The following is a 26,393-nucleotide window of genomic DNA, read 5'->3' on the forward strand; positions in this document are numbered from 1 at the left end:
GACCCGGTTCCTGAACCGCTGTACTGCGTTACTCCCAGGTACAAACATCTGTAAGGACAACAACGGCGGCTGCCAGCAGCTGTGCCTGTACCGTGGCAATGGAGAACGCACCTGCGCCTGTGCGCACGGCATGTTGGCAGAGGATGGGCGCGGCTGCCGCGACTATGAGGGCTACCTGCTGTACTCGGAGCGCACCATCCTCAAGAGCATCCACCTGTCGGACGAGACCAACCTCAACGCGCCCATTAAGCCCTTCGAGGATCCTGAGCACATGAAGAACGTCATCGCCCTGGCCTTCGACTACCGTGGCGGCGGCGGCAAGGGCGCCAACCGCATCTTCTTCAGCGACATCCACTTCGGCAACATCCAGCAGATCAACGACGACGGCTCCGAACGCAAGACTGTGGTGGAGAGTGAGTGCTGTATCCTCCCGGCCGCCTTCTGCTGTCGTCTGCCCTGTCTCTCACCTCTCCTTCACACCTCTCTCTCCTTGTCACCTTCCCGTTTGTGAGTTCTCACTTATCCTCTCTCACGTCTCTCTTACTTCCCCCTTCTTTCATCCACCCCATAACCTCCCTCTCACCTCTCTGTCACCTCCGTGTTTGTCACCTCCCTGTCAGCTCTGAGGCCCTGTGTCTCTCTGCGTGCTGATCCGTACCTATAATCAACACTCTCAGAAAGCCGCCCCTCTGGGGCCTCTGATGAGGGAACAAGGTTAATGCTGAATAGGGAGATGAGGGAGGGGATGGGAGAGGGGGTGCAAGTTAGGCATAATGCTGAACAGAGTTTGAGGAGATCTGCTGAGCCACCATTGGCAGCCATGTGCCAGCATTTCACAGCCAGAATGTTTAGCTCATCCTGTTCACCATACGTAGTGAGGATATTTATTTGTCTGGACTGCGGTGGGGATTGAAGCAGTCGCCAGTTCTATGAAACCTTCTCTCAGGTCTTTGCACACAGTAAACAGCACACTTTAAGATTTCTCTTCACAATTATTATATTACATTATTAGGGTTTAGGTTTTTATCCAGAGTGACTTGAATAGGTTGCAAGTTTATAGGTTATCCATTTATTTTACAGCTGGACATTTCCTGAGGCAATTTTGGGTTAAGTACCTTGCCCAAGGGTATAGCAGCAGTGCCCCAGCGGGGAAACCAGCAGCCTTTTGGTTATGAGCACTGTTCCTTAGCACTACGCTACACGGCTGCCCCACTGTAATCTGTAGACTGTAATCTGCTCCACCACCCCCCCCCCCCCTCCTGGACAATAAAGAATAATAGAGATGACAACACAAAATAACCCCAAGAGACTGCCACTGCAGTGAGTATCACCTCTTCCTGTCCCTACTCGCAGACACACACAACATCTCTTCCTCTCAGCTTACAGATCCACAAAGAGAAACCCTGAACTAATTCTCCCAGTCTGAAGACCTCACCCTAAGACAGTTTGTTTTCAGGATTCTCAGACAGGGTTTCTTTGTGCCCAGCTGGGGCATACAACGAATAAGGAGAGCCCTGGTTTCACTCAAGCTGCAGATAATCAGGGATCAGCTTTCACATCAGTTTTATTGTAAAACAGAAAATGGCATATTTTAATGAGTGCAGTGACAGGAACAAATACATAGCCAAGATTGACTGTAAGAGGTAAACTGTAAATATATAATGCATGAATTCACAGACATGTTTTGGGATGGCATGGCTTCTTTACTTCAGGAGTTCTAACGCACAAAGGTGCGTCTGTGTAACACACACTGCGTTTTTGGCAGTTGGTCTTATCACGTCAGAGGAGCATGCTGGTTCTTACCAGTTTGGACTTGTGAAGTGTGTAAACTACAAGGGACCAGCTGCCCCCGAGTGGCCAGTCCTAGCTGCAGTGGACTGTTCGCTAGCTCCACGGAGGGTGTCCCGGTTCAGCGGGGTTGAACGGTCGGACCGCGTCCCTCCGCCGATCGGGACAGCGGCTGCAGCACCGCTGACGGGCCCCGCACCTGTCCCAGCCCAGCTCCAGCAGGTCTTTTCGGAACTTGTTGGACATGAAGACGTACAGGACGGGGTTGGCCACAGTTGAGGAAGACGCCAGGAGGCGGGCAAAGAGGGCAAACGCCCTGTAGGCGGGTGAGCCCCCAAGGGTCTCACCCACCAGGGTGAACATGAGGATGTAGGAGGGCAGCCAGCAGAGGGTGAAGACCAGCACCAGCAGGGCAGACGTGTGCGTCACCTGGCTCTGGTAACGCTCCAGCTGGGGGGCGTGGCCTGAGAGGCGGGCGCGGCGCAGGAAGCAGTAGATCTTGGTGTACATGAGCACGATGACTGCAAGCGGCAGGGCGAAGGCAGCCAGGAAGAGCGCGGTGCTGTACACCATCTGGCTGACATCCGACAGGAAAGCGAAGCAGCTGAGCTGGGCCGAAGAGCCCACGGTGCGGAAGGCAAACTGGGGTGCAGCCAGGGCGCTGGCAGGCACCCAGAGGGCCCCCACGACGAGCCGGAGCCGCCGGTGTGCCTGCGCGCGGTACGCCCACGCCGGGTGCACCACCGTCAGGTAGCGTGTGACGGCCAGCGCCGCCAGGGAGAAGACGCTGGCGGAGGAGCAGGCCACACCCAGGAAGCTGACGGCTTTGCACAGGAAGCCACCGAAGGGCCAGTAGCCGAGGGCGATGGCAGCCGTGTGGAAGGGCAGGCAGGCCAGCAGGAGCAGGTCGGCCGCGCTCAGTGCCAGGAGGAGCGTGTCGGTGCCGTGGGCTGCCCGGGCCCGCCTCCTCCGCCGGCCCGCCAGGATCGCCACCACCAGGGCGTGACCCACTACCCCCGTCAGCATGATCAGTGCGTCCAGCACTGGCACCACGCACCGTTGGATGTCCCAGTTCCCGCTGGCCCCGTCCCGGGAGCCATTCCAGGTCACTCCTTCCCCATCAGCCATTGAGGGATGCTAATGCTAATGCTAATCCACTCGTAATTCAGCAAGCCAGCGGTGAGGCTAATTGCTGTGATGCTCAGAAGCGCCGGAAGCCGACAGGATTCCCTGCAAAGCAGTCGCTCATAACTGCCGGGGCCAGTTCATTATTGCGCTGGCGCAGAGCCACAAGCTGTCACCAAGCAAACTGTCCCTGGATACTGTGAAACAGGGTTCAGGCAGAGTCTTGTAGCCTAGTTTGATCATTTTGGTGCGGCGTTGATGGCTGCCACGGGGCTTGGTGGCCAGTTTAGCCCTTCTCTGTGCACGAAGGCCGCACTGAGCAGATGTTGGCCATCCAGCTCTTCGAGTTCAGTGAAAGTTCACTCCAAGATTGACCCTTGAATGGCGTGCAAGCCAAGCTGGTGTACAGATCCGTTTGAATTCTTTTGGTTTTCTGCCAATCGGCGGGTTGCCCGTGGTGAGCCGAATCTCCTTATCGCAGGGTGCTCAGAGTCCTTCTCAAAGAAAAGTCATTTTTTAGGCCTGCGTATTTAAATTTGATTCCTGGTTGAGGCCAGCCAGCCTTTTTCGCGGTCAGCAGCATAAGTGTTGAGAAGAAAAGTGGGAGGAATAATGAAAGGAAAGCTCAGCAGCTCCTGGCGCTGTGGCCATATATATATATTTTTTTTTGCAACCAGGCAATACTGTACGAGTAATTCCCAGGGTCTTGTCCTGCAGTCGTTCTGCATTAAAAGCAATCGATTCTACTTGACGATAAGTGTCTGTGGTGCTAAGCGTCCCCGTTAAAAGGATGCTGGGGCACGTCCTCATCCACAGCGGGGATTCCAGGAGAGGGGACAAGGCGGTGGTCTGCCTCTGGTTGACACGCTTCTGCTCTGAGGAGAGGAGCTGTGCCCCTCTGTCGTCCGAAAGTACGCAGGTCTGTCCTCGTTTGTCCAAACGGAGCTCAAGCCCCGTTCATGTTGTTCAGTGAGGGAGGGTCTCTCGTGCTGAATCAGAAAGCCCCCATTCCACACCAGGCGCCCTCCAAACCTTTCTTCACTCACACACCGCAGCTGAAATTGAAAGGTCAGATAAACTCTTCCCCCCTCTGTTTGCTTACCCGTTGGGAACTTCCCTAGGAATGCGCCAGATCTTTTTTAAATATCGGCAGAATCGGGCACGTCGAGGGTGGCGGTGAATTGGCACTTTTAACTGGCCCTGTGTTTCTATCTCTTTTCCTCCCTACTGCTTTGCTGTTTAAATCCAGTAACCTGCCTCAAGGCGTGTGGGTGACAGCTCTCTGCCCCACCACTTCTACATCTGAAAAAGGTCATTATTGACTTTTTAACCAAGAGCAAACGACCGCCCAGAGTGGCCAGCCTTTTATTATTGAGAGATTGCGGCCATAAAAAGAGTCTCTGCCTTGATGGTGGCAGATGGAGAGGGAGAGAGGGAGAGAGAGAGAGAGAGAGAGACGGAGGGGGAAGACTTTAAAGACCTCATAAATTCTGCCTCAAAACATCTAACCGCTGTGGTCGGGGCGTGGAATGACATTGGCAGTGCAGAAGCGTTCTCAGGAACCAACAAGGAAGAACAAGTGGAAGGAGGAAGTGATAATGGGTGTGGGGGGATGTTTTTTTTGATATTTTGATGTTGCATACCTGAAATCTTTACATAGCACTGATTTCTCTGGTGCTCTCAGAGGTGCACTCCTGCCGGCGTTGTGTCCTCCGGAGTGCTGGTGCAGCCAGCCATGAAGTGAAGGGGTGATAGGAGCTCTTCAAACACATTAAACGAGCAGTGGGCGTGGGTGAGATCTTCAGCTACGCCGTTACGCAACCCGTCCTCTTGCAGTTCATTTGAGAGCCTTCCCGTTTCTGCGAGACAATTTTCAGCATGTCTGCAGAATTTTGTCCCATTGTTTTTTCAGAAAGGCAGGATTGCGGTCACCAGCCATCAAATCAGTCATGGTGTAACCCCCCCACCCGTGAAAGTGGACTAAAACAGTGTTGCGCCCTCTGGTACCTTATTTGAGCAGCTGTTGTCCATACTATTGCTGATCATTATCATAATCAGAGGTTTCTCACTTTGTTCACCACTGAATTCTTGCCTCTCTTTGTCTATCTCTCTAACACGTTGACTAAGTCTCTAAGTTAAGTCCATGACAAAGATTAGTAAATAACACACACACACACACACACACACACACACTCACTCTCACAGTGGCACTGTTACTGTCTGTATTTTCGTATTGCTAACATGAAATAAAATTGATGTCTCTGCAGATGTGGGTTCAGTGGAGGGTCTGGCCTACCACCGGTCCTGGGACACACTCTACTGGACCAGCTACACCACTTCCACCATCACCCGCCACACGGTCGACCAGAGCCGCTGGGGTGCCTTTGACCGTGACACTGTGGTCACCATGTCTGGAGATGACCACCCGCGGGCTTTTGTGCTGGATGAATGCCAGGAGTAAGCATTACCAATTTTCCCCCTCTGTGCTTAGAGTACAGTTAAAAAGGCACTGACAGTGGTTATGTAAGGTAATCAGACCCAGAGACCATGTTTGGTTGAACAATTCAGGCATTTATTATTCATCTTTGGAAGGACTGTTGACAACAAGTTGAACAAAACGCATTTACTGGGTTTCATCTTCAAATGCTTATTCTAGGAACAAACCTGAATTTTGATAAACATGAACAATAACATATTAAAGTATAAATGAAGCATAATTTCCAGGTAAACCCCTGATAAGTTTACAGGCCTAGTTGTCCTTTATTACATTCCGTTACATTAATACATTACATCCATTTAGCAGATGCTCTTATCCAGAGCAACTTCCAGCGCAAGAGAACAGAAGTGTATCCATACAATTTGCATGAGCAAGTCTCAGACCAGGCTAACACATTCCCAGACCAGTGAGTGTCAGCATAACACCATTCAAGCATCAACACAAGTTAACTTGGGCTAAACTGAAACTACACACCCTAGGAACTAAGGGATGTGAAGTACATTCACTGCCATACATCACAGTCACTAGATCACAGAATCCATTGTAGTAGAAGACATTGTAATAATATGTGTAAAATAAACAGCAAGATCGTGGTGCAGTAGTTATTCTGCACAACTGGACTTCCATTGACTAGAATTCCCTTCCTTGCCTGCTCCCAGTCTGATGTTCTGGACCAACTGGAACGAGCAGTCTCCCAGCATCATGCGGGCCTCGCTTTCGGGCGCCAACGTGCTGGTGATCATCGGCACCGACATCCGCACGCCCAACGGCCTGGCCATTGACCACCACGCTGAGAAGCTCTACTTCTCCGACGCCACGCTGGACAAGATCGAGCGCTGTGAATATGATGGCTCCCGCCGCTATGTAAGTGATCCCGCCTCCCTCTGTATATGCGTGTGTGTGTGCGTGCGTCCGTGTGTGTATGTGCGCTCATGCCTGACCGCTGCCGCCCCTGCTGCCCCCTGCTGCCCCCTGCAGGTGGTCCTGAAGAACGAGCCGGTGCACCCCTTCGGCCTAGCAGTCTATGGGGACTACATCTTCTGGACGGACTGGGTGCGGAGGGCCGTGCTGCGTGCTGACAAGTACGTGGGTGGAGACATGAAGGTGCTGCGTGCTGACATTCCCCAGCAGCCAATGGGCATCATCTCCGTGGCCAACGACACCAACAGCTGTGAGTCTCATTGATGGACTGGGGGGGGGGGGTTGCGCTCTACTCTCAGAGGTGCATGCAAACACATTACAGAGAGTTACATCACATCCTTGAATGAGGATGAGGCATGTGATCACTCTCTTGTGTGACCAACCCAGGCCTTAAAGTGGAGACTAAGTAATGTCTTGTGGTTGTAAGGGCTATAGCTTACGTGTCTGCTCCCACAGGCTGCAGACACACAAGCATGCACACGCATACACGTGTGTCACGGTTAGTTCTGGCTTTGAATAAAGGGCCAGAATGTTCTCTGTAATCTCATGTCACACTCTTTCAATCAGCAATCCAAACTCCTCCCTCTCTTTTTTATCTTTTTTGTTTCATTAATCTCCATTTTCAGTTCTCTCTCTCAGTCCACTGTCTGGGTCTCTCTCCCTCCTCCTCTCTCAGAGCGGCGAGGCGGCCCCCTCGCGTGCTCACTTCTCAGCAGGCGTAGCGAATCTCATTTGGGTGTGTCAGCTTGCATTAGATGGAGGGCGTGAGAGCACTGTGTCAGTGTGGATGCTCAGGCCTGTCAGAGAGGGCTGCGCCACACAGAGTGACGGGCCTGCCGAAAGCCACAGAGCCGCTCCCCCAAGGGGCGCTCTACTGCAAGGGGGAGGCCAGTCCGTGCCCTGCTTTTTTTGTAAACCAATTACCACGGCCTTATTGGTATAATTATTGGTCCTTATTTGATGCGTGTACAGATACACAGACATGAAATTGCAGAAACGTGAATTTCCAGAAACGCAGAGCAGTAGTGATTTTGAATATATGTGAAAACTTGTGAAAACGTCTGTTGTAATGGACCATTTTATCAAAGCAAGTGAGTGATTGGATTAAATGAAGTAATTAAGAACAAGTGCAAGGAGGTTGGAGGAAAAACAACATTCTCACCAGAGCTTCAGGAATTGAGTTTGACAGCCATGCCCTATTCTCAAGATGTCTCCCCGTGGAGCATGCACAGACACCACCAGCCTCCACCAGCAGGTGGCGCTGCATTATCTCAACACTCATCAGTGTCATCTCACCTTTCTGAGGTTGACTAAATTTTGATTATTTTAAGCACCAAAAGTCATCCATGTTGAATACATACATATGAAATGCATGGTAAGCTTTGTTAATGTGCACATATGTAAGGTTGTTTGTTTAATTCACAGTACCTCTTCCCCATACTGCAGGAAGTGTTCAGTGTGGCGGCAGGATTCTGAGAGTGTTTGAATGTGTATCTCACTGTGGCATCTTTCTGCAGGTGAGTTTTCCCCATGTAGAGCAAACAATGGGGGCTGCCAAGACCTTTGTCTGCTGACTTCTGATGGGCGGGTTAACTGCAGCTGCCGTGGTGACCGCAAGCTGTTGGAGGACAATACCTGCACAGGTGAGAGGGTCAGAGGATGGATGTCCCATATAACGTTCAAATAGCACTTTCTTTGGGGAAAAATGTCACTAGGTCGCTATTTTACATGCAACTGTCAGTAGCAGCTTCTCTGGAACAGTTTGTGTTATCAGATGAAACCCTTGTAAAGTTGTCAGTTGGCTGGAACTTTTTTTTCACTGGTTTTTTTTAATCCGTCCTCTGCCAATCCCAGCCCAAAACTCAACCTGCAGCAGCATGGAGGCATTTGAGTGCGGGAACGGCGACTGCATCAACTACAGCCTGACCTGCGACGGCATGGCGCACTGCAAGGACAAGTCAGACGAGAAGCAGTCCTACTGCGGTGAGTCAGCAGGGCAATTGTGTGTGTCTGTATGTCTGTCTTTCTTTGCTTAACATCTGTGTGTGTCTTTGTGTGTCTATGTGAGCCTGTGTGTGTCTATGTGTGAGTTTCTGTGTGTACACATCTATGCATGTGTATGCGTGTGCATGTGTGTGTGTGTGTGTGTGTGTCTGTGTGTATCTGCGTGTGTGTGTGTGTGTGTGTGTGTGTGTGTGTGTGTGTGTGTGTGTATGTGTTTTGCAGTGTGTGAGAGAGGGCTACCAGCCTTCATTACAGCATGGCTCTGTAGCTCAGCAGTGTGTCCTACTGTATATCAGGGGAAAAAAAACCCGGAGGTCGGCCATTTGGAAACTGGCCATTTGGAGGCCCTGTCTATCTGACAGGAACAAGACAAGAGTCTAAACGCCATCCAGACATTTCCCCTACTGTTTCACATTGTGACCGTGACCCAGTGTCCCGCCGCAAGCTGAGCCCCTGCAGCGAGAGGGGGCCAGTTTGGGCATTCGCCGCTGGCTGCAGTTCTGTGGGAAGATGGTACAGTGTCTGACATCACAGTCAGAGCGAATAGATGATTGACTCAGAGCAGCCCTGTAACTCTGCCACTCTCCGCTGTTCCCCTGCCGCAGCCAATCGGATGTGCAAGAAGGGCTACAGGCGCTGCAGCAACGGGCGCTGCATCGCACACCGCTTCTGGTGCAACGGGGTGGACGACTGCGGAGACAACTCGGACGAGGTGCCCTGCAACGGTGAGAAACGGCCCCCTATAACGCCTCACAGTAAGGCCTGGCATGAAGTACAAACTGCCCCGCTTCTCTGTATGCCTTCAGTTCAGTGCATGTAATGTCAATACTCACTTTGTGTGTGTTTGGTCAGGGTGATTGTCACTACATCTGTGTGTGTGTGTGTGTGTGTATGTGTGTGTGCGCACGTGCTTTCAGTTCAGGCACAATTCAGTTATGATTGTGTTTTTGTGAATTGTCTGCAGGGCTTCTGTGTAATTACGCTTGCGTGTGTTGTGGTAGAACTGCAGCGTAATTAGGATAATGTGTGTTTGTGAGTCGTCAGCAGAGGTATAGTATAATCATGATAATGTGTGTGCGTGTGCTGTCAGTGGAAGAGCAGTGTAATTATGATGCCATGGGTTTGGCAGTGACTCTGTGCTCGGCGGAGGAGTTCCAGTGCAAGGATGGAAGCTGCATCTTCAACTCCAGCCGCTGCAACCAGGTGGTGGACTGTGAAGATGCCAGCGACGAGATGAACTGCAGTAAGTCCTCCAGACCACGGGGGGAAACGGCGTGCCATGTTGCAAGCACATTAGCTCTGTCTGTCAGCGGGTTGGCTGTCTTTACTGATGTTGTTTGGTCTCTTTGCTCCCTCCGGCTCAGCTGCCACCGACTGCTCCAATTACTTCCGCCTGGGGGTGAAGGGCGTCACCTTCCAGAAGTGCGAGATGACCTCGCTCTGTTACACCTCGTCCTGGGTGTGCGACGGCTCCAATGATTGTGGGGACTACTCTGATGAGATGAACTGCCCAGGTGACAGAGCACACACACACACACGCACACACACACACACACACACACACACACACACATACACATGCTAAGGCATGGCACAGACAGGCACACCATACACACATACACAAACACACAGACTGATTGTGAGGAGCATTGGAGGAATAATTATTAGGATCTTTAGATCATTCAGAATATTTCAGCTTGCCTATAACTGGGACTTTCCTTTTGCTGAGGATGGTGTAGCCATTTTGGGGTTCAAGAAGCCTCAGTCACCTGTCACTAATCTGTTCTTTTATCACTCCTCTGTGTTCTCCCCCCCCGAACAGACAAGAAGAAGACAAAGTGCCCGGTGAGCTTCTTCGCCTGTCCCAGTGGCCGCTGCATCCCCATGAGCTGGACCTGTGACAAGGAGAACGACTGCGAAAATGGGGCAGATGAGACACACTGCGGTGAGCGGCACCCCTCTGCAGCAGCTCTGCCCGCCCCCCGCGCAGCGCCCCTCCCGGATACCCTCTTTATCATCGCCCCCTCTCCATAACTCCCACGCATCGCTGTGCACGGCTCCGTCTCTGGCCTCTGAGCCGTGATCCTTCTTCTCTCTCTCCCCAGATAAGTTCTGCTCCTCCACGCAGTTTGAGTGTGGGAACCACCGCTGCATCTCCAACCGCTGGGTCTGCGATGGCGCTGATGACTGCGGGGACGGAACGGATGAGGACAGCAGATGCAGTGAGTATCTGAGTGCCACGGTCATTAGAGTTTGGCACAGGAGCGTGGTGTAGATATGATTAAGTGCCAATACAACTCCACCACCCCCCCCCTCCCTCTCCTTGCAGAGAGCAAGACCTGCAGCCCGGAGGCCTTCCACTGCCCCGGCTCTCACGTATGCGTCCCGCAGCGCTGGAAGTGCGACGGGGACAAGGACTGCCCCGATGGAGCTGACGAGAGCGTCAAGGCTGGATGTGGTGAGCAGGACAGCCCAGGCCTTATCCACCTCGCTTTACCTTTTAGCCTTAGCTTTTAGCCTTAGCCTTAATATTAGCTTTTAGGCTGAGCATTTATCCTTAGCTTTAGCATTTAGACTTAGCTTTAGGGGTGTTTTTTTACCATTAACATTTGGTACAGTTAACAACCTCAGCCAGAATTACTGGCCTCCAGTAGCTGAGAGGGCTGGTTATCCTGTAATTACCATTAAAATGTTCAGCATGCTTGTGAGGAAAACTGACTGTTGCCGATGGATTGTGCCCGCGGTTCCCTCAGTGTTCAACAACACCTGCGACGACAACGAGTTCATGTGCCAGAACAGCCAGTGCATCGCCAAGCACTTTGTGTGCGACCACGACATCGACTGCGCGGATGGCTCAGATGAATCGCCGGAGTGCGGTGAGCGACGCGGGTGGGGGTTGTGCATAGCTGTTAGGGTACTGGTCTCGTAAGCAGGCGGTTGCAGGTTTGACTCCTGGGAGGGGAGCTGCTGGTATACCCTCAAGCAAAGTGCCTAACCTGATTTGCTTCGGTGGACTATGTAGTTTTATATATATATATATATATATATATATATATATATATATATGTAGGAGTCATGCATGTGGCTCTGAATAAGCGATGTAATTGCCTGTGCGTGTGCTTGTGACTGCTTCCTGAGAGAATGAGTGAATGGACAAAGGAGTGTCAAGGTGGCGACAGTGTAGCATAGTGGTAAAGAGAAGGGCTTGTAACCGAAAGGTTGCTGGTTTGATTCCCTACTGGGGCACTGCTGCTGCACGCTTGGGCAAGGTTTTTATTTATATAGCACATTTAAAAACTGTGTTTGACCCAAAGTGCTTTCCAGTCAAGGCAGATGGATCATCAATACAAGTATACATGAGTAAAAAGAAATAGGAGTACGAGTAAAAACAGGATGAAGAGTAAATACAATAAAAATAAATGAATAAATAAATAAGTTAGTCAATAAATAAATAAAAACACAAGAACAGAAAAAAGTATCAGATAGAAAAAAAACATAATAACCTGTGTAAGTTGCTCTGGATGAGAGCGCTTGCTAAATGACAATAATGTAATGCAATGAATTAATGATGCCATGAGCAGGCTGTTTAATGCATTGCTGTGCCCAGTCCTGTAAAAGCCCTCTCTGACACCCTCTCTGTGCCCCCTCCCCCCTGCAGAGTACCATACCTGTGGCCCTGATGAATTCCGCTGTGCTGACGGCCGCTGCCTCATCCACAAGCACTGGGAGTGCGATGGCGACTTCGACTGCCACGACCACTCTGACGAGGCCCCCAAGAACCCCCACTGCACTGAGTCAGGTCCGAGCCCCAGCGTTTCACATGTCCCTCTGTACTTATACCACTTTTCTGTTTCAAAGACATCATTCGGGGCAGCAAAGCAGTAATGAGCAGGGCTCATAATTAAAAGGTTGCTGGAACTCTACAGTTGTACGCTTGGGAAAGAGAGTAAATCCGCTGTTGCCTCAGTAAATATCCAGCTGTATAAATTGGTAGCATGTAAAGATTGTAGTCCATGTAAGTTGCTCTGGATAAGGGCATGAAATGAATTATTGCAGATAAGGAAATTATGTTGTTTTTTATCCTTTGAAAGGAGATTGTAGCGTCAGAAAAGTCCATAATGTGTATTCGTGTTGAAAAGCATTAATCCTCTTTCTGCTACACCCAGAAATACGAGTTTTAAGGCACTGAGCGATTGGGACAGTTGCCAGCCCATCTGACAGCCATCAGAAGTTTGACCTAGTTTACAGAAAAATCTCCTAAATTATGTTCATTGGAGTTATTGCGATTTTTGGTTTGTTTTTTTTTTTTTTGTGTATCATCTGCCCACACAGGACCCCCCCCCAAAGCAAGCTGTCAGATCTCAGGGGAAGTTATCTTGCAAACCAAAATTTCAGGGGAAAAAAGGAACCTCAGATGTAATTATGTGTATGCTAATTTAATGGTTGCGGTCAGCAGACACCCACAGACACAGTAGCTGCCTCAGTACTGGGGATCTGAGATCAAAAGCCATGCCAACGGCGCTGTGTGCCAGTCTGGGCTCTGATTGGCCTTTTGTCCCCAGCAGGGAAGAAGTGCAACGACTCGGCGTTCCTGTGCAAAAATGGCAAGTGCGTGAACGAGACCCTGCTGTGCAACTATAACGACGACTGTGGCGACGGCTCCGACGAGCTCAACTGCTTCGTCAATGAGTGTCTGAACAGCAAGCTGAGCGGCTGCTCCCAGCTCTGCGAGGACCTCACCATCGGCTACAAAGTAGGGGCAGCGTCTGTGTGTGTGTGTGTGTGTGTGTGTGTGTGTGTGCGTGTGCGCGTGTGCGTCTGAGCACGTGTGTGTGCATGTGTGCGCATGTGCGTGCGAGCATGCATGTCTGTGTGCGTGTGGGTGTGTCTATAGCCCTGGATGTCATTTGCGTTATCTGACTCGTGTTGCTCTGCCCCACCTACAGTGCAGGTGTCATCCTGGCTTCCGCCTGAAGGATGATGGGAAGACCTGCGTGGACATCGATGAGTGCAAGACCACCTACCCCTGTTCCCAGCGCTGCATCAACTCCTACGGCAGCTTCCACTGCCTGTGCGTGGAGGGCTTTGCACAGCGCCCTGATGACCCCACCTCTTGCAAGTCCACCTCTGGTAAGACTGCCCCACCAGCAGGCAAAACGAGCCAGCCGGAAACACAGCCAACCAAGCACTGCGTCACGCATTTCTGTCAGGCTGCATAAGATGGATATCATCCACAGTAGCTGCTCTGTAGCGCCCCCTAGCTGCTTCTTGTGTGTCCCTCCCCTATAATGTACTCTGGTTTCAGTCCTCACTGTCTCTGAGCTGTGTATAACAGTGCTTGCTGTTCCAGCCAGCAGAACGTCTCTGTAACAGTGCACTGCACTCTTTGATTGGCCTCTCCAGAAGGCCTGTTCCTTTAATCAGGCCATCTGTCTCTACTCATCTCTTTCTTTTATTCCTCTTTTCCCCACAGAGGAGGAGCCTTTCCTCATATTTGCCAACCGCTACTACCTGAGGAAGCTGAACCTGGACGGCTCCAACTACACTCTGATCAAACAGGTGACGCTGGAACTGCACAAGCTGTCAGGGATGAGAACTTGTATCCGGAAGGCTGCGTGTTTGAATCCTGGGTTTAGCCATCGTTGTACTACTCCCAAGCAAAGCAGTGAATCCAAATTCCATCAATATAAAATGTGCATCAAAAAGAAATGGCTAACAGTTTAAACGTATGGCACATAAGCCATGGCTGCAGCATGCCGTTTTCCTTGTGTGCCCAGGGAATAATGGAAAGTGGTATTGTAGTCATGGATGAATCCGGTAGGAGTGTACAGTGTGTTTGTGACCTCTGCATCTCTGTCTGTCCTGAAGCAGGGCCTGAACAACGCAGTGGCGCTGGACTTCCACTACGCCGAGCAGATGATCTACTGGACGGACGTGACCACGCAGGGCAGCATGATCCGGCGCATGCACATCAACGGCAGCAACGTGCAGGTGAGCGTCGGGCCTTTCAGACGTTCACGGGGGCTACACGATACGCTGCTCAGTCAGAAAGCTTTTCCAGCAGGTCTTGTTGGACAGCGTGTTCTTCAGTTCATGCTGAACCTTTAGCAAAGTGATGTGCCCAGCTTCTTGCTGAGTAAAGCAGTGGTTTTAAAAAATGTAGGGTAGAGAACAGTAGAGAACAGAAGCAGCGACATGGTACATGGAGAGCAGGCATTTGAACAGGGAAAATCACTCTGCAGCAGGGAGGGGAGGGTGAGGCTTCGTGAATGGGGAAAATGTGTGCAGCTGATGTGTGGGATCCGTGACTCACTGATTTGACCTGTAGTGTTTTGGGAATCAAACCAGTCATTGAACGACTCCGTGTGGTGGCTCTTCCATCACTTCCTGCCAGCAGGGCTCACCATCTGTCATCTCCGTCTGGACTGGCTTGTTACATAACCAATGGCTGTGTTTCTCCGGCCCTCTCTGTGACGCTCTCCACACACTGATTGGTTCTCGGGCAGGTGCTACACCGCACGTCTCTCAACAACCCCGACGGATTGGCCGTGGACTGGGTGGGCGGGAACCTGTATTGGTGTGACAAGGGCAGGGACACCATCGAGGTTTCCAAGCTGAATGGCGCCTACCGGACGGTGCTGGTGAACACGGGCCTCAGGGAGCCGCGCGCCGTGGCGGTCGACGTGCGCAATGGGTACGCGCCCCGCCTGTGCCGCTGTGCTCCCCTGACCTCTTCTCTGACCTCTTCCCCCCATTTATGGCTTTTACCAGCCCTCTCCCGTCCTTACACCATGTTCTCACTGCTTGTACCTTTTTATCTAAAACAATATATACAGAGGGTGCATTACATTCAGGTTACATTGGCCTTATTATAGAAATATAACAACTTATTTTGTGACCATGTACATTCATTACACACAAATATACAGTGTGTTACAAGAATGTTACAATTGCATGATTGCAGGAGTATTACAACTGACTTTGTGACCATGTGCATCCAACTACCAGTATGTTCAGTTGTACATTAATATTACATTTGCTGCTTTTTACTTTGGGGACAAATACAATTACCTGATGATATGTACAAACTTAGCAGTTCCATCACTATCCTCTGTGCGTTGTTTTGACTGGCTTTTTGTCCCCTCCAGGTACCTGTACTGGTCTGACTGGGGTGACCACCCGCACATCGGGCGCATTGGCATGGACGGGACCAACCGCAGCATGATCGTGGAGGAGAAGATCACCTGGCCCAACGGCCTCACGCTGGACTTCATCAATGACCGCATCTACTGGGCCGACGCCCGCGAGGACTACATCGAGTTCGCCAGCCTGGATGGCAGCAACCGCCACACAGGTTGGATGTCTGTGTTTTGCGTGTGTGCGTGCGTGCGAGAGAAGGCCTTTGCTACTACCCCAACAGGCTTGTCCAGCTCTTGTGTTTCTGACATCAAAATGACGTCAGTGGGCCTTTGGCTCCAGTGTAGCACAGTGGTGGGTATTGTTTGCATGGGAAGAATCTTTATGGAGAGGGTGTAGGAGTCTGTGACAGTGCCTCACATTGAAGCTTCTGACAATGGAAAAACCCAGTTTCAGACCCCTGACTGTCAGTCAAAGTCTGTCACTGAGATCCCAGTCTACTCTCCCCAAACCCTTATGCAACGAAGGAGTGAGGGCAGCCTACGCTAAGGCCTGGTGTGAATGTGTGTTTGTGTATGTGTGTGCATGCGTACGTGCGTGTGAGTGTGTGTTTGTCCCTCGGCTCATGCCCCTCCCACTGCCCCCTACTCCCACCCTAATGAGACCTCTGTGTTTGAGAATCAGGAATCGTACTGTTTGAGCTCAGATAACAGCAGTTCAAAGGTTGCTCTGTTCTAATCTGAGTTAGACCTGTTTGTCTGCTGGCGTCAGCTGTGTGTGTCCGTCTCTCTCTCTGGCTGCCTCATTTCTGTTTGATTTAAAGCCATTCTGTAAGACGGTGAAGAGTCACAATGTAGAGGAAATGGTCAGTTGACTACTGTGGGCCTAATGCAGACAGCTTTATAGATGGGTAGCTTGCACTCATCTAGCAGGTGACTCTCTAGATAGTTAAAATCACACTCATCCAGCTGCAGACACCTCTGTAGATGGATGAATTCACACTCATCCAGCTGCAGACGACTCTGTAGATGAGTAAATTCACACTCATACAGCAAACAGGTCTGTAGATGGTTGACAGACACTCACCTAATACAGCACACAAGATCTGGGCAGGAAAGAGTGTGGACAGGTTTTTGATATTTATACAGACATAGATGATTAGACATTTTTGCACCTCTTTTTAAAGTGAAATGTATTTGAAGCAGTCAACCCAGATTTGCTGTTGCATGTTAACCATACTGTATAATCTGTAATGTTTGAAATTGATCAAATACGTTTGTGTTCATTATTTGCACCCCTAGTTTGTGTGAGGCAGAAAGAGTTGACACCCGCACGTTGATCTTGTTTTTTGTCTGCAGTGCTGAGCCAGGATATTCCCCACATCTTCGCCATGACGCTGTTTGAGGAGTACATCTACTGGACTGACTGGGAGACCAAGTCCATCAACCGCGCCCACAAGACCCTGGGCACCAACAAGACCATGCTGATCAGCACCCTGCACAGGCCCATGGACATCCACATCTACCACCCGTACCGCCAGCCTGAAGGTCAGTCCTGCCTCTCTCTCACTCTCTCCCTCCCTCTCCATCTCTCTGTATCTCTCTGTCCTTTTCCATATGCCACTCAGACAGCCTAGCCGAGGGGTGCTTCAGCTGGTATAGCATCTGCCATTCCTCAGTCCACCACTAGGGTATAAAACTGTAGTGGCCCCATATATTCCTTTGCCTGTCTGTTTGTTTGCCATCTCTCCTGCTGTTCCCTGAGAGTTTTTAACAGTGAACCCCCTCCCCTCCCCCACCACGTCTCCCTGTTACAGTGACCAACCACCCGTGTCAGACAAACAACGGAGGCTGCAGCAACCTGTGCCTGCTGTCTCCAGGAGGGGGGTACAAGTGTGCCTGTCCCACCAACTTCTACCTGGCCAGCGATGGGCGCCAGTGTATGTCCAACTGCACTGCCAGCCAGGTGAGGCCCAGCAGAGTGAAGGTGTACAGCTCTCATATCTCACGGCTCACATGGACTGAAACTCCTGCTAGCACTGGCTAATGAGTGGCAGTATGGTGTAGTGCTTAAGAAACCTAGATGCTTAACCGGAATTGTTTTCAGTAAACTATTCAGCTGTATCAGTGAGTACGTGTTTCGTTTACAAAATGCTTTGCTAGTCTGGATACATACGTCTACAAAGAGAATATATAATATACTATGATGTCTTGTAGAGTGACGTAATGTCATGTTCGGTGGTGTAATATGTGGGGTGGTGTAACATCATGTAGAGTGGTGTAACATCAAGTTGGGTGGTGTAATGTAATGTAGAGTGGTGTAATGTTATATTGGCTAGTGTAATGTCATGTAAGGTGGCGTATCATCATGGTGGGTGGTGTAATGTACCACGCTCTCCCTCCTCCATTTTGTGTGCACGAATGACAAGTGCATCCCCTTCTGGGCTGGCATAATGTCATGTTAGGTGGCATAACAGCTTGTAGAGTGGTGAAACAGCTTGTATAGTGGTGTAACGCCATGTAAGGTGGTGTAATTTCATGTAAGGTGGTGTAATGTAACACACTCTCCCTCCTCCAGTTTGTGTGCAAGAATGACAAGTGCATCCCCTTCTGGTGGAAGTGTGACACGGAGGATGACTGTGGGGACAAGTCCGATGAGCCTGCCGACTGCCGTAAGTGTGCCAGAGATCATGTGGACATCTGCTCAACACTCAAATTGAAATCCAAATTCAAATGTGCTTTGTTCGCATGAATATAAGCAGTAGAGTATTGTCAAGAAAAATTTATCATAATCTGTTATAAAGAGTGATGGACCTGTAAATGATTAAGAAGTAACGTACATAAACATGTTACAAGCAACAAACAATAACCAAAGAGATCAAGGAACAATATATTCCATTCTGCTCTCTGTAACACACTCAGCATTAGGGAGTGCTCAAACAAATATTCTATTCAAATTATTCATTCTTAAAGAATGAGCACTAATTTGTGCTCATTTTTGCGTGTGCACAGCGGAGTTCAAGTGCAGGCCAGGCCAGTTCCAGTGTGGAACAGGAATCTGTACCAACCCGGCTTACATCTGTGATGGAGACAATGACTGCCAGGACAATTCTGACGAGGCCAACTGTGGTATGTTCACACCTTCTTTTTAGCTCTCTGTTCATCCCTGCCCCTCTTTCTCTCCCTCTCCCTCTCTCTCCTCCTTCTCTCTTTACCTCTCAGTTCATCCCTCCCTCTCTCTGTCTTACTGTTCCCTCATGTTTTTCTCTCCCCCCTCCCTCCTTTTGTCATTTCTCACTGTCTCTCTGTCCCCTCACACCACTCCCCCCACCTCTGCAGCTGCAGCTGTAGTAGATGTTGATGGCGAGTGTTTGTTTTTGCAGACATCCACGTGTGCCTGCCCAGCCAGTTTAAGTGCAGCCATCCCAGCCGCTGCATCCCCGGAATCTTCCGCTGTAACGGGCAGGACAACTGCGGAGAGGGGGAGGACGAGAAGGACTGCCGTGAGTGACCCCCCGCCCTCTTACACCCCCCGACTTCACACCTCCCCCGCCTTCACCGCCTGTTTAGGACATAGTCGTCCTTACCTCTTCACTTTGACACGGTGATCTGTCCTGTCCCTCTGCCATGACCATCTGCCTGTGTCCCCTGTCGCCCCACCCCTGCTCCCTCCAACAGCGGAGGTCACCTGTGCTCCCAACCAGTTCCAGTGCGCCATCACCAAGCGCTGTATCCCGCGCGTCTGGGTCTGTGACCGTGACAATGACTGCGTCGACGGCTCGGACGAACCGGCCAACTGCAGTAAGAAGCCCCAGCTGCCTTTGCTCTCACTGTCCTCCTTGCCCCTTCCCCTTCTCCTTCTGACTCCTCCCAATATCCTCGCTGTTCCCTCCCTTTCTCTGTGTCTTACTCACTTATTCCTTACTCTCCCTCTGTGTCTGACCCCTCCCACTCTCCTCCCTCAACACTGTTCTGTGTCTGACACTTTATATCCTCCCGTCTATATGTGTGGCGATCCCCATTGTCCTTCCTGTCTTAATACTCCTCTGACACCTCTGTCTCCTGCCTGTCCCCTTCTCCTGTGTGTGTATGACCCTCCCCTCTCCCCCCTCAGCCCAGATGACGTGTGGAGTGGATGAGTTCCGCTGCAAGGACTCCGGCCGCTGCATCCCTGCACGCTGGAAGTGTGATGGAGAGGATGACTGTGGAGACGCCTCTGACGAGCCCAAGGAGGAGTGCGGTGAGCGGGGAAGGGAGGGAAGAGGGCGGTTGTCATTATTCTTAAAATACAGTCGGATTATTTCATTGGCGAGTGTTACACTGCAGTCTCACTAGCTCTCCTTCTCATCCTCATTTCTTTCCCCTTCCCTCTAATTCTGTCTCTCTGATTCCCCCTCCCTCTCCTGATCCTCCTCTTTTTCTCTTTCCTGCTCAGATGAGCGTACCTGTGAGCCATACCAGTTCCGCTGTAAGAATAACCGCTGCGTTCCAGGCCGCTGGCAGTGTGACTACGACAATGACTGCGGGGACAACTCCGACGAGGACAAGTGCGGTAGGTGCCTTTGCCCCCTTTCAGCAGTCCCACCTCTGATCTGCTCTCGGCTTCTGGCCACTGACTATATCCCCCCTTGGTTGAAGTCAAAAACAGAAGGCCTGTTACTCACTGTGCACAAACCCAGAGTAGCTTCTTATTGGTCACTTGAATGGAATCAAAAGTGATCAACTTACCTGCAGTGTCAGACATTTAAGAATCGCTCAAAATTTTGTTGTGATCCCGGCCCCAATTCATACAGGAAGTAACCAACACAATCCAATACGCCACGTCCAATAAGCATCTGTTTCCTGTATGACATGCCTGCTGAGGCACAATTTCTCTACACTTCTGTCAGTTTAAATAGGTTTTGCTCTACAGATCTTTTTTATACTGTGTGGTTTTGTTTTATGCCATCTTAACTCCTAGTGTAAAAGATGGCGCTCATTTCCATGGCCTACGAATTCCCCCCATGACTCACCCCTCACTCGCTCAGTCACTTCTCACAGCTCATCACTAACTCTCTGAGCTCAGCTGCTTCTCATGGTGCTGCCCAGGGCGGCTCATGCTGTAGCAGAATGTGTCCATTCCTGGGCCGAGTTTGGCAGCTACAGGGCTGTTGTGTCCATGTGCATGTGTGTGTGTACGTGCGTGCGTGTGTACACATTTTTGGATACCTCTGTGTGCATGTGTGTGTACATCTGTTTGCGCATGCGTGCTTGTGAAGCACAGTGTGAGGGAGGCCACTTCCATGTTTGATTTGGAGTCATTTGGTGTTTTGGTGGATTTCCTCTGTTTCACATGGGCACATCTCACCTCATCTTATGTTTATGCTTCATTTCACACTGACCCCGTCGGCTTGAGCCAGAGGTAGGTCTCTCCACTTTCAAACCTGTCCCTTATCCTGCCCTCATCCCAAATATCCTTGTCCTCTGACCCCCTGCTGTTCCCAAGGAAACCATTCTGCACCCACCCTTCCCTGTGTGACTGTCAGACTACCCATAACCCATGTAACAGTGCACTGCTGGTCAACAGCAGCTCATCACAGACCCTCACAAAGGAGAAGGGTGGCTGTGTGGCGCAGTGGTAAGGAGCAGGGCTTGTAACCCAGAGGCTGTCAGTTCAGTTCCCTGGTGGGTCATGTTGTTGTGTCCTTCGACAAGGTACTTAACCAGAATTTCGTCTTCAAATATCCAGTTCTCTTAAGGGGTACCATGTAAAAATTGTAAGCTATGTAAGTCACTCTCGATAAGAGCATCTGCCACATGTGTTGCAATGAGGGGATGGTGCTACTTTATGCATGTTGTTATTAGCTTCAATAATTTAGTTACCCTTACTTTTTTACTTGACACTTGTTTATACATGAGGATATTTAGAGATGAAATTCTGGTGAAGTTGGCTTGTAGCAACATACCTGGGAATCAAACCCATCACCTGCTGGGTTCCAGTCTGACTCCCTAAGCGGTGTGTCACTGCCTCCCTTTGTATATATTGCTTGAGGGTGCAAAGCACTGGCAAAATGCTCGACTCCTCCCCCATGCAGGTTCCCATCCCATGCAGGTTCCCATGGTCCATGAAAATGTTTGAAAATGTTGTCCTCTTGGAAATTAGTGGAAATGTCAGGGACAGTGGTCAAAAAGCAGACTGTTCTTAAAAAGTCATGGAAAAGGCCCTAGTCTAAAGAACAGATTCCCTTTTTTTTTTACGATGAGTGAGCCAGTCAGTTTTTTTTGACTCAGTGGTTTGACATCATGTCTAGCATTGTTAATGAATTTACGGTAATATTGCAACCAGATTGGCTCGCTTGCTGGACTGTACATTAAGTCCGCCAGCAGACGTTTCGGGTGAACGGTGTTGCATATAGACACGTATTTTGAAAGTAATGTTGCTGAAAAGTGAAACTGCCAGCTTCAGAGTTGCCCAGCTTTACCTGAATATGCCTGTTGCAACAGCAAACCTTGAAACTTTTACAGTTCTACTTAAAGTATCATTGAAAATTATTGTAAAATACAACACAGGCCTGCAGTGGATGACCACTGGATTTCTGTGTAAATCTATTACGTTGACCATCAGTGTATGTTCTGTCTAAATGGTGTGTTTTGATTTGTATCCCTCCTCTCACCTTGACAGAAGCTGTCCATTTCAGTGCCTGTTTTTATCTCACCCCATAGTTTGCAGCCATAGTAGAAAGTGAAGAGGCCTTTTAAAGATGTTTTTTCTTTCCAGTTTTTATATTACCACCAGAGGGCAGTGTAATAATTGTATTGTAGCGGAGATTTCTTTGATGACAGTGCATACTGTGATGACAGCTGAATCCCTGGTCAGTTCCTCTATACATCATAGTCCTAAAGCTTTTGACTGCAGAGGGAAATTCAGGGTTTGGAATGAGCTACAATCTTATCAGTTTCTCCTTTTTTTCAAAAGCAAATCTTTTTACTATCATTTAATATTCTAGTGTAGTTATTTTTTGACCGACCTAATGTCATTAGGTCATGATTTCCAGGCAGTTACAAAGAGATTCATTGTGAGTGCGCTCCCTTGATAAGACGGTCTGCTATCTGCTATGCCCTTCTATTGCACACCACCCCCACCATACCCTCATCCCTCACCCAGCACATCTTGCATGCTTTCGTCCAGTGTTGTCGTTTGTGGTGTGTGTCATCAGCCTTTGTGCTCCCTCCTGTGGTTTGTTATGGTACTACACAGAGAACTACACTGATGGCGTGCTTACCATTCCCGGTTCCAGAGCAATGCGTTTTCATTGCTTTGGAAGTAGGCATATATAGAGTCATCCCTGTTAAGCCACACTCATCTTAATTTGTCTGTGTAAGTAGCATGTGAATGTTATTTTGATGATTTGTGTTTAAAAGAATGCTGCATCATGTAACTGTGTACACACAGTGGCTCCAGTGGAGCTGCATATGACATGAGCTGCACATGTGGCTCTGTGTTCATCTGTACCTACTCATCTCCCCCCTCTCTTTCTCTGTTGCTCCCTCTCCTTTTCCCTCTCCTTCTGTCCCCTTCCCTCTCTCACTGTCTCTCTCTCCCCCTGTCTCTTTCTCTTACTCCCTCTTCCTCTTCATTCTCTCCTTCTCTCCGTCTCCCTCTCCTTCTCCCTCTCCCTCCCTCCCTCCCTCACTCGCTCCCTCTCTCTCTCTCTCTCTCTCTCTCTCTCTCTCTCTCTCTCTCTCTTTTCTCCCTCAGTTCCTCGGCAGTGCTCTGAGAGTGAGTTTGCCTGTAGGAATGGCCGTTGCATTGCTGGGAGATGGAAGTGTGATGGAGACCATGACTGTGCTGATGGCTCTGATGAGGTACGGTGACACACAAACACTCTCTGGGACAGCACACATTAACGCTCCTATGAGCTGACTTGTGCCCTCCAGGACAGACGTACACTAGGACAGATCAGTGCTCTCCAAGACAGACTCACACTGCCCAGACAAAGTAGTATGTCTGGTAACAGACCAACACCAAGGATACTTGAGAATGCTTAAACTCAGGATCTAAGAAAACAAGCACGGACCTGACAGCTCTCTGTACCCACTCCCTCTCCCTCACCCCTTCCCCTCAGGATGAATGTGATGTGAAGTGCGACAGTGACCAGTTCCAATGTAAGAACGGCCACTGCATCCCCATCCGCTGGCGCTGCGACGCCGACCCCGACTGCATGGACGGCAGTGATGAGGAGAAGTGCGACAGCGGAGGTGAGGGGCGCTGTGAAGGCGTGGCCACACAGTCGCGCTGCCATTGGCCCGTCTGCTCCTCATTGAGAAAAGAGCTGTCCCTGGATACTGTGTTTCTCACAGATGGTTTTCACTGCATTGATATTTTTGACAATGGCTGGAGGCGGTCATCATTCTCATCATTCACCAACTCACTGACTTGCTGCAGTTTGTGTATGTCTTACAGATTCTGTCACTGTCACTCACGGTGACCTCTTTACTGCCAGAGCTTTGTTGCCAAGCCTTTGAGTCAGATCATTTATGTGTTGAATTGTTTCTACGAAGTGTTTTTCAATTTCTCTGCAACACTTCCTTTGTTAAGAGCACTGAAATCAAGTAAAATTTGATTGATTCATTTTATCGAACAAATCCTTAGCCCTAAGCAATCCAAAGCATAAGTGAATACTCTTCTTTCAGTCACCCTTCACTCACCAGTCCCTGCATTTGGCATTGTGTGACATCAAACTTAAGATATGAAGTCTATGAGTAGGGTTGGGAACCAAAACTCAGTTCCAAAATGAGAACCGAATCCAAGTACCGGGTACCCGTAAAAAAATTGAATTTCGGTTTCTAAATGTCTACGTGTCCATTTGTTTAGCCCTTTCGCGCGTACAGTCACACCAGTGTGATTAGCCGTTTAGCGCGGGCGCTACAACTGGTGCAATTAGAACCCTAGATTGGAAAAATTCTAGCTAATTTTAGCTTTGAGGAAACAACGATTTAACGTTAAAAATGTAGCAAATGCTAGCTGAAAACTATGAGAAGCTTAATAGCACTGATGAAAACATAACAAACCACGCAATATAACACGCGTGCTACACAGCATAAAAATAAGTTACGTGAGAAAGCTTTAAATACGAGCTAGCATGCTTGGCTAACGTCATAACAGTGTGAAAGATGGACCGCAGTAAACGGTCAAAAGTGTGGCTTCACTTTAGAAAACAAAATGACAACAAGGCAAAGTACAATGCATGTGGGAAGCTAATTAGCTGCAAGTCAGGTTGTACATAAAATCTGACCAAACATTTAAAGCAGCACGGCATTGATCTGAAAGACTGTGTTTGATGTCTTGTGATAAGCAAGAATAAGGAGAATCGGAATCAAAATTGATAAAATTCAAGCGATACCCAACCCTATGAACTTAAGTCTGTACTAAAACTCTACCATAAGTGTAAGTAAAGTGTTAAGCACCATTTGATATTGCTACTACTCTACATTATTACTGTGCTATATTGCTTCTATATACTACTACTGGCCTACTACTAGAGCTGTTTATTTAATGACATGGTGGGAAGTATGGCAGTGAGTTATGGGGTTGGTGAAGAGTTGAGTGAGTATTTAACACTGTGAGACATTGTGTGGACTGAGTGCTGTGCTCTCTTGTTCTTTAACATTAACCCCGTACACCACCTGCACTTTTTGGGCTTCCTTTCCTGGCCCCAGTTGGGAGACACTGCCCCCTGGATGAATTCCAGTGCAACAACACCCTCTGCAAGCCGCTGGCCTGGAAGTGTGACGGGGAGGATGACTGTGGGGACAACTCGGATGAGAACCCTGAGGAGTGCAGTGAGTGTCACTGTCTTGCGGGAGACAGAATACGGAAAGCCTCAGTGTCCTCAGGGTCCTGACTCATTCCTCTGTTCCTCTCCCCCCTCTGTTTCTTCCCAGTTCAGCTCAGTTCAGACATGCTTTATTGGCATGACATGCAGAATACATGTTACCAAAACAACAACCAGAGATGACACAGTCCTGAAACAATTATGAAAATGAATGATGACTATGTCATTAATAACAATGGTACTGCTGCTAATAGTAACAGCCATCTGATGCCATCTCTCTTTCTTTGCCATTTAGAGAATTTCCAGTGCCCGCCCTCCAGGAGCTTCCGTTGCCTGAATGGCCGTGTTTGCCTCTGGATCGGCAAGCAGTGTGATGGGGTTGATAACTGTGGGGACAACACTGATGAGCTCAACTGCCGTGAGTATGGGGGCCAGGCGGCCGAGTGGGGAGCTGGGCTTTGCGAGGTGCCTCAGATCCCCTACAAAATCTAAAACTCTATTCATTAAAAATTTGTGCCGTAACCCAGATTCACTCTGGATGACTCACTCTTGGTGTTTGTGTGCACATATTTAGGCAACTGAGCTCTACATCCTGACTGTGTCAACAGATCAGGAATCAGTAGCTTCATGATTAGAAAGTCCTGGAAACCTTGAAAATCTGCATGACTGTCACTCCAAGAACAGGGGTCCCTTCCCCTGGTATTGATCTTGACCGTGTCAGTGTACATCTTGACTGTGAAAACAGAACCTTCTAGGTACAGGACTTGCTAGTATCCTGACTATATATGTATAGTCCTGACAGTGTTGGTATAGGTGTGACATTGTGCCGTCAGTGTACATTCAGATCATGTCAGTGTAAGCTGTGACCTGCCAGTACACCTGGTGGTCTTAAATGGTTGGTGTCGGTCCTCACAGAGGTGCCTCCGACCACGCCTGTCTGCGAGAAGGACGAGTTCCTCTGCAGCAACAACAGGTGCATCAGCTCCAGCCTGCGCTGCAACTTCTTCAACGACTGTGAGGACTACGGGTCTGACGAAATCGGCTGCAAGAAAGGTACTGCAGGGCAGAGCAGGAGGTGTACTCCATGAGCTGATGTACCGTGCATGT

General features: G+C 49.6%; 1 protein-coding gene across 1 annotated transcript in view; it reads left to right on the forward strand.

The window, feature by feature from the left end:
- The window catches only part of lrp1ab (low density lipoprotein receptor-related protein 1Ab), a 146,876-nt gene that overhangs the window by 104,742 nt on the left and 15,741 nt on the right, over positions 1–26,393 (forward strand). The window contains exons 41-73 of the mRNA XM_036533059.1: positions 39–413; positions 5,181–5,370; positions 6,070–6,274; positions 6,389–6,581; positions 7,849–7,974; positions 8,186–8,314; positions 8,941–9,060; positions 9,465–9,578; positions 9,700–9,849; positions 10,158–10,280; positions 10,441–10,557; positions 10,665–10,793; positions 11,089–11,211; positions 11,994–12,134; positions 12,901–13,088; positions 13,282–13,465; positions 13,809–13,894; positions 14,207–14,326; positions 14,842–15,029; positions 15,484–15,689; positions 16,831–17,019; positions 17,289–17,437; positions 18,050–18,143; positions 18,484–18,600; positions 18,855–18,974; positions 19,150–19,272; positions 19,586–19,711; positions 19,907–20,023; positions 23,210–23,316; positions 23,577–23,709; positions 25,171–25,293; positions 25,582–25,704; positions 26,202–26,339. Coding sequence (XP_036388952.1) covers positions 39–413; positions 5,181–5,370; positions 6,070–6,274; positions 6,389–6,581; positions 7,849–7,974; positions 8,186–8,314; positions 8,941–9,060; positions 9,465–9,578; positions 9,700–9,849; positions 10,158–10,280; positions 10,441–10,557; positions 10,665–10,793; positions 11,089–11,211; positions 11,994–12,134; positions 12,901–13,088; positions 13,282–13,465; positions 13,809–13,894; positions 14,207–14,326; positions 14,842–15,029; positions 15,484–15,689; positions 16,831–17,019; positions 17,289–17,437; positions 18,050–18,143; positions 18,484–18,600; positions 18,855–18,974; positions 19,150–19,272; positions 19,586–19,711; positions 19,907–20,023; positions 23,210–23,316; positions 23,577–23,709; positions 25,171–25,293; positions 25,582–25,704; positions 26,202–26,339 — 4,866 coding nt within the window. The remainder of the gene's footprint in view (positions 1–38; positions 414–5,180; positions 5,371–6,069; positions 6,275–6,388; positions 6,582–7,848; positions 7,975–8,185; positions 8,315–8,940; positions 9,061–9,464; positions 9,579–9,699; positions 9,850–10,157; positions 10,281–10,440; positions 10,558–10,664; positions 10,794–11,088; positions 11,212–11,993; positions 12,135–12,900; positions 13,089–13,281; positions 13,466–13,808; positions 13,895–14,206; positions 14,327–14,841; positions 15,030–15,483; positions 15,690–16,830; positions 17,020–17,288; positions 17,438–18,049; positions 18,144–18,483; positions 18,601–18,854; positions 18,975–19,149; positions 19,273–19,585; positions 19,712–19,906; positions 20,024–23,209; positions 23,317–23,576; positions 23,710–25,170; positions 25,294–25,581; positions 25,705–26,201; positions 26,340–26,393) is intronic.

The sequence above is a fragment of the Megalops cyprinoides genome, chromosome 7 (assembly GCF_013368585.1).
Source record: "Megalops cyprinoides isolate fMegCyp1 chromosome 7, fMegCyp1.pri, whole genome shotgun sequence".
NCBI lineage: Eukaryota > Metazoa > Chordata > Actinopteri > Elopiformes > Megalopidae > Megalops > Megalops cyprinoides.